Source organism: Chenopodium album, chromosome 5, assembly GCF_948465745.1.
Source record: "Chenopodium album chromosome 5, dcCheAlbu1.1, whole genome shotgun sequence".
NCBI classification, from domain to species: Eukaryota; Viridiplantae; Streptophyta; class Magnoliopsida; order Caryophyllales; family Amaranthaceae; genus Chenopodium; species Chenopodium album.
The window spans coordinates 70,373,630-70,381,830 of NC_137838.1; the positions used below are offsets into that span (position 1 = coordinate 70,373,630).

At 37.7% G+C, this 8,201-nt stretch overlaps 1 protein-coding gene across 1 annotated transcript; it reads left to right on the forward strand.

Annotated features, from left to right (window-relative positions):
- Positions 1-682: 682 nt before the first annotated feature.
- On the forward strand, positions 683-1,684 carry LOC145633086 (polygalacturonase inhibitor-like). The gene has a single exon (XM_081685381.1). The coding sequence runs from the start codon at positions 683-685 to the stop codon at positions 1,682-1,684; it is 1,002 nt and encodes a 333-aa protein (XP_081541507.1).
- Positions 1,685-8,201: the final 6,517 nt, after the last annotated feature.

An 8,201-nucleotide genomic window follows, 5' to 3' on the forward strand; every position in this document is an offset into this window, starting at 1 on the left:
CCTTTAGTGCAATTGTAGAAGGAGAATTTGGTGAAATTGTATCACTAATTTGATTTACATGAATGATTAGTTTATTCATTTGAAAGTTTCTTCCCCCAAAAAAATGCTTAGCATGACACTCCAATGACTTAACTAACTTCAAAATAGCTAGGCTAACACATCATCCACCTGTTTTACTTAGTAACACCCAAGTGAAGTTAGCTATATGATGTAAATATTAAATATCTTAGTCAATAAACTGTTCATTGTTTTTAATTTTAGTTATTAGAAGAAAAAACCTATATAATTTTATTTTGTTGCTAAGGAGGAGCTAACAAGTCAATAATTAAGAAATAGAACAATAAAATAAAATTGTGTCGTTATTTATCACCCAAATTACAAATTCAACTTTGAGTCAGTTTATAGAACTTCTTGTGATATTAACTTATACTTTATAGTTATAACTTATAATACTACATTTTTACATCTACTTTAAAATTCCACCCATTTGATATTGAAACAAATATTTCTTTTCTCATTCATTGAAAGATAGTCCTGTCGTAATACTAGGAACAATCACACTCTTGCCCTTTAATTCCCTTCTTTTTTGTTGGTTCATACATCATCCCTTAGCCTATATACTATTATAAATTACTACAAAAATATACCTTAGTTTACAACATTAATTCCTCTCTACACCAAAATGAAGATCTCCAAGATCACCCTACAACTTTACTTAACATTCTTCCTTTACACCATCCTTACTACCTCTTCTCACGCCTCTAAACCCCTATGCAACGCGAATGATAAGGCCGCGCTCTTGGAATTCAGCCGTTATTACTTTGGCAATGCATCTCACTACTGGGGTTCAGGTGACACCGATTGTTGCAAGGATTGGGAAGGTGTCAAGTGTGATCCATCCACTCATCGAGTTATCGAGCTTTCCCTTTCAAAAGGTGAGCTTTCGGGCCATATATCATCCGCCATTGGTAACCTCCCGTACCTTAAAACACTTCACATAAGAAAACAACCTAACATTATAGGCAACATCCCAATGGAAATTACAAATCTCTTAAACATTAAATATCTCCGGTTAGATTGGAATAATTTATCCGGTCCAATTCCCTCGTATTTGAGCCAACTCAAGAAGCTAAAATTCTTAGACCTTTCTTTTAACAAGTTTTCGGGTTCTATCCCAGCAGGGCTTGCCTTACTACCCAACCTATACGCGCTACACTTGGACCGGAACCAACTTTCCGGTCCAATCCCGGACAGTTTCATCTCTTTTGAAAATAGTAACATTTCTATATACTTATCACACAATAATTTGTCCGGTCCAATCCCATACTCGTTTGGGCAAGCATTTGTGTTAGATTTTTCGCGTAACCAACTTACCGGTGATCTTTCATTCATGTTTAAATCAAACAACATATCGCGAATTCATTTAGCAAGGAATTTATTGGAGTTTAATATGAGTAAGTTGGAGTTTGGTTCGGGTTTTACTAGTATTAATTTGAACCATAACAAGATATATGGTAGCATTCCTCCTAAGTTGGCAGAATTGCCTCACTTATCATTCTTGAACGTGAGTTACAACCATTTGTGCGGTCGGATTCCTACAGGAGGGGCGTTTGATAAGTTTGAACAGTCCTCTTTTATTCACAACCATTGTCTTTGTGGTGCTCCCTTGGCTCCTTGCAAGTAATTCTAGTGCATTTTAATGGTGCTACCGCGAATGTATTGTAAGATGTAGCATAACTTTGTAATGGTTTAATTGTTGAAGCTTGATAGCCTATCAAACAAACCTAGAAAGCTTTTCTTAATAATATGTATTTTTCAATTTGTATCATCATACGGAATGGATTGATAAATGGTTTGATTTGGTTTGTGTTTCTCCTATATGTCATTCTTGTTTATTTATTACTAACTAAAGAAAAGACGACAAAATGTTGGCAGGAGGGAGTTTTAAATAGGTCAAATTGATGTCATTAGTTTTTAATTTATAATTTATTTAACGGATTAATCACAACAAAGTAAAGGTGTACCCTTGAGAAAAGTTATTGAGAAAGTAAAGGTGTACTATTAAGAAAAGCCAAAACTATAGGTATACCAATCGAAATTTCTCTAAAATAAATATGGTTTACTCATTCCGTCCCAAAATTACATTCCTCCTCCTCTTTATTATGTGAGGAATAAATGCTAAAAATAGAAATGTAATTTAGGGACGCTGGGAATAACATTTACTTGGTATTTTGAAATGACATGTATATATATGATTAAAATACTGCATTTTGTTTAGAATGGCAAAGATGTAATTGGATATCCATTAAAGATGTAATAATTTATACATATCCTTTACTGACTGATGATATCTTTATTGGTTATATGATATCATAGTTGGATGATATTCTCTATTGGCTATATGATATTATTTATGATATCCTTTATTGACTGGATGATATACTCTATTGGCTATATAATATCATGATTGGATTATATTTTCTATTAGTTACATGATATCTTCTAGAAGATATCATCCAATCAATAGAGGATATCATCTAGGCAGTAGAAATATCATCCAACAAATAAAAGATATCATATAGCTAATAAAGGATATCACCCAGTCAATAAAGGTTATCACTCATCCAACAGAGGATATTAAGAATCCTTATTTCTTTAGTTCGGACTGACGCAATACCTTCTCTTAATTATATCCTAATTATAATTTCGGTTATGACATCTATTTTCCTTATGATTATGTATGGTTTGGATAGGAAATAAATTGATTGCTTATCTTTGATTAGTTTATAGTTCTAAACTAGCAACTTTATGTCAATGGATGAATCCGACTGAAACCGTCCAAGTTGTTTTTCTTTCTACGATCATCATAATAGTTTAGTCTATCCACTTGAAACGCCTACTAGAATACTACAACGACGTTCTTCCTATTACGTTTATATGTGTTGCAACTTAGTCCAAGAAAGATAGCTAGCCGCACAATTAGATAATGACTAAGCTAAAGAAGACAATTCTATTACACTCTTTGAAGTATGCAATGGATCCCCTAATATATATTTCCTTGTTGCGTAGCTTTTTTAGAGTTTAATATGTGAGTTAGCACTAGTTCGGCTAAAATTCGATTAACGATCACCTTAATTAAAAAACTTCATTTGGAGCAATTTAATATGTGAGTTAGCACTAGTTCGGCTTAAAATCCACAAATGCATATTCATTTGGGTGAAAATACTCATGTGGTCCTATAAATACTTACAGAGATTATGAAACTCTAGATCTCTAATCCTTGGCGGAAGAAAAAACAAAGAAAGTGAACATATCAGGATAACCACTATTTAAGCAATAAAAAAAGTTTTTAAAGATTAACACCGATAATAATATCAATGGAAGCCTCTACAAATATTACAACTGAGATCAAGAAGAAAAGATATGAAAGAAAAGGAGAAAAAAGGAGAAGGGTGAAGGAAAAATTTTCAAAATACAATAAAAAACATAATAATGAAGGTAAAAAAAAAAAAAAAAAACCCTAATAAGAGAGAAACCCTAGTCCCTTGAGGGAATTAGTAAGACATTAATGTTACTTTTTGTCAACGCTTTTGATTATGTTTGATCATGAAATAAGTTATGTGATGGGATACACCCCCATAGAGGAGTAGTTTGAACATTAATCATATCCTACCGATTGTTGCAAGAATTAGAGCAGCTTCTAGTGCAATCTTAACACATCTAGCCTCATTTCAATTCCTTAATGTTATCATTACCATCCACGTATTATTCTTACCTATTCCTATTTTATCAGCACATCTATCATTGCCCTTTCTACATCATGTTGTTATCCATTTCATTGTCATTCTTATAGCTAATTAGTCAAACAAAAATATATATACAATTAATATGCTAAAGTAAGTTCAAATCAATTTTTTTAAGTAAGAAGGGTCTTGGACATGCTTGAATTCTCACGCTTTTTTTTAATCCAGTTTTATTGCAAGCTAGATAATTAAAAGTAGCAAGAAAATCTTGCGTGAACCTAGTCCACAATAATATTATTGTGAACCTAGTTCACAATAAATTATTGTGGACCTAAGGTTTATACACACATAACTGACATTATATTCAATGTAGTGATCCCTAATTTTAATATAGTTACCTTATTTTTAAAACAGTAACCTTTTTACGTCTTGTTTGACCTTTAATGTTATAATGAAATTAAAGTACGACATTATGTTGAATAGTGACCTAATTTTAACATAGTGGTCTTTATTTATTGACCATTATATTAAAAAGTTCATTAAAAAACTTAACCTTTTATAGCTTTTAATGTCACACTAACTTTTATTTCAAATATAATAACCTTTATATTAATATAGTGACTTTTTTTTTTTTTTTTGAAAGAATAGTGATATTTTTTATTAACAAAACAATCATATTGTCTCTAATGTTGATAGTCCATAATAAATTAGTGTGAACCAGGTCCATTTAAGAATTTATAAGGAGCGTAAGGTATGTAAGAGGAGCATAAGCTATAAATACCCTCATACAATGCAAGATTCAAACCCTAATCCTCTATATATAATCTAAGGCAAGTCTATTATTAATTGAGCCAGCCCTTACTGGGTATAAATTAGTAACTTCAAACAATTAGAATTATTAAATGACTAATTCAACTAAAAATTCGTTACTTTAAGATAATGATTAAAACACAGGATTAATTAATGTTAGTGGACCAACTCAACCAAAAGCTTAAACTGATGGTTGAGGCCCAGGAATATGTTTTTATACTCTATCAATTAATATATTGTATATCATGGACGATTGGATAAATTCAAAATTTATGTCAAAGAAAAAGAAAAAACTTTTATTCCTTATACTTATTAGACTATGTACTCTGTATATATGGTTCCTAGGTTGCTACATTAATGATTGTGTATTACTTCCCTAGATAGCAATTACCTAGATTACTTGTATATATATACACTGCCAATATATGAGAAAGGCAGGGGATTACCTTCCTACATGGTATCAGGCTATTTTCGATCTCTCTGACTCTTCTCTGTCTTTTCCTCTTCTCATCTTCCTCCTTCTGCAAATCAGCCGCCATGGCTTCTGACCCACCAGTAAAATCCGCAGCCTTCCACCCCGCAATTGCCGTCAATAATATAAAAACCGTCATTCCTATCACTTTGGAGATGAGCAAAACCCCTCTATACTCCTCTTGGGCAGAGCTTTTTAAAATTCACGTTCGTGCCTACGAACTCCTTCACCACATAATTCCGCCTGAAGAACCAGACACCACCACCAACGCCGCCCTCTGGTCTCGCCTAGATGCTATTGTCCTCCAATGGATATACGGCACCATCTCTCGTGACCTCCTCACCACCATTCTCGAGCCCAATTCAACAGCAAAGCAAGCTTGGGATCGCTTGCGGGACATTTTCCATGATAACAAAAGCACTCGCGCTGTCCAATTAGAAGGCCAATTCTCCAATGTCGATATGAAGAATTTCTCCGACATCTCTGCTTACTGCCAGCACGTCAAATCATTGGCCGATCAACTCGCTAATGTGGATGCTCCGGTGTCTAATGAACGCCTAGTTCTCACTCTCATTCGCGGCCTACCTAAATCCTTTGATGGAGTTGCTGCAATTCTCCAACAAACCGACCCTCTACCTTCTTATCACAAGGCTCGATCTATGCTTGCTCTCGAAGAATCAAGACTTGCACACCAAGCCGCCTCCGAGGCCCTTACCGCCGGCGCCGCTCTTCTAGCCAACGGCAATGATTCTGAACCCTACTCTGATGAAGCACACTCTGTTCAAGACACAAACCGCCCTCCTCACCGCAACAACCGCGGGTCTGGTCGCGGCGGTCGCCACCGCAGCGGTGGTGGCCGGGGCAGAGGTCGTCACAACAGCAACAACCACCACCGTGGCGGACAGAACAATAACAACTAGGGGCCCCGAAACCACCAGCAGCAATGGCAGCCTTGGGGGCAATGGGCTGCGTGGCCACAATACCCTCCATGGGCCCAGCAGCAGTGGGCCGTCCCACCATGCCCCTACCCCTCTTGGCCTCGTCCTTCTGGGCCTAGGCAGCAAGGAATTCTCGGCCCTCGGCCTCAACAACAAGCCTTCTCTGTTCAAGCTCCTTCTACCCACAATTATGCTCCGACCGATATTGCTGCCGCAATGCACACTCTCTCTCTCACACCACCGGATGATGGTTGGTACATGGACACCGGCGCCACATCCCACATGACATCTAATCAAGGTACTCTCTCGTCCTATTTTAATTTGAGCAATCGTCGAAATATTATTGTTGGCAATGGGCATGGTATTCCAATTAGTGGTATTGGTTGTGCTTCCCTCCCTCCTCCCCACCCTCCTTTTTCCCACAATGATGTTCTACATGCCCCCAAACTAATTAAAAATCTGATTTCGGTGAGAAAATTCACTAGTGACAATTGGGTTTCTATTGAGTTTGACCCGTTTGGTTTTTCTGTGAAGGACCTTCCGACGGGGACAACTCTTTTGCGATGTGATAGCTCCGGCGACTTATACCCCCTCACCACCGCCATCTTTCAAACTCAATCTCCCTCAACTTTTGCGGTTTTATCCCCTTCCCTATGGCATGATAGACTAGGGCATCCCGACACTAATGTTTTGCGTTCTCTAAAAGGGAACAATTTTGTGAAATGTAATAAAATTTCTAGTGCTACTATTTGCTCCTCTTGTCCCCTTGGAAAACATGTGAAACTCCCCTTTTATCCCTCTCTTTCTAATACTTATATGCCATTTGATATTGTGCATAGTGATCTTTGGACATCTCCAAAATTGAGTTCCGCCGGACATCTTTATTATGTATTGTTTTTGGATGATTTTAGTAACTTTTTGTGGACATTTCCTATTTGCAAAAAGTCTCAAGTTCACTCTTATTTTCTCCAATTTCGTGCATATGCTAAAACTCAATTTGAAAGAGAAATTAAGTGTTTTCAATGTGACAATGGGAAAGAATATGATAATGGTCCATTCCGTCTATTTTGTGCACAAAATGGTATGCTCTTCCGTTTCTCGTGCCCTCACACCTCATCTCAAAATGGTAAGGAGGAAAGAAAAATTCGCACTATCAACAACATGATCCGCACTCTCTTAGCACACTCTTCCATGCCTCCCTCGTTTTGGCATCATGCCTTATAAATGGCCACCTATCTCCACAACATACTCCCATCCAAAGTCATCAATCACAAATCTCCCACTCAAATACTATACAAAAAGGATCCCTCATACTCTCACCTTCGTATCTTCGGTTGCCTTTGCTACCCTCTCTTTCCCTCTACCTCCATAAATAAACTCCAAACTCGCTCTACCCCTTGTGTCTTTTAGGGATACCCTCCTAATCATAGAGGTTACAAATGCTATGACATGTCCACAAATAAAATTTTCGTATCTCGTCATGTGCTATTTGATGAGTCTCAATTTCCTTTCTCAAAAATCCACACACCTACTGCTTCTACTTACGAATTCCTAGATCATGGGCTATCTCCCTCCATCCTTTACCAAATGAGCTCCCTCCCCTCTTCAAACACGGCCCAACCCACAGCCACGGCCCAAACCGTGCAAACCCCACAAACCCACACTCACTCTCCTGCTCGCCATCCTCCCTCCCCTCCTCACGAGGCCCAGCCCACTTCCTCACATCAACACAACTCTAACAACATCCCCTCCCCTGGGCCCAATGACATGCCACGGCCCACACAGCAGCCCACCCCACCTCTCTCCCCTCAAATGGCTACTAGGAGTTCCCATGGCATTTTCAAGCCCAAAAGACACTTCACTCTGCATACTCACACAACTCCATCTCCTCTCCCACGCAACCCAATCAAAGCATTAGGTGATACTAATTGGAAAAATGCCATGCTCGACGAATATAACGCTCTAATTAAAAATAAGACGTGGGAGTTGGTCCCCCGTCCTCGTGATGTCAATATTATTCCTTGCATGTGGCTTTACCGCCACAAGAAAGATGCTAACGGTATTTTTGAGCGGCATAAAGCCCGACTTGTTGTTAATGGCAGGAATCAACAGGTTGGTGTCGATTGTGATGAGACCTTTAGCCCGGTGGTAAAACCGGCAACCATCCGCACCGTCCTTAGCATCGCTCTCTCCAAGTCTTGGTCCATTCATCAAATGGACGTGAAAAATGCTTTTTTG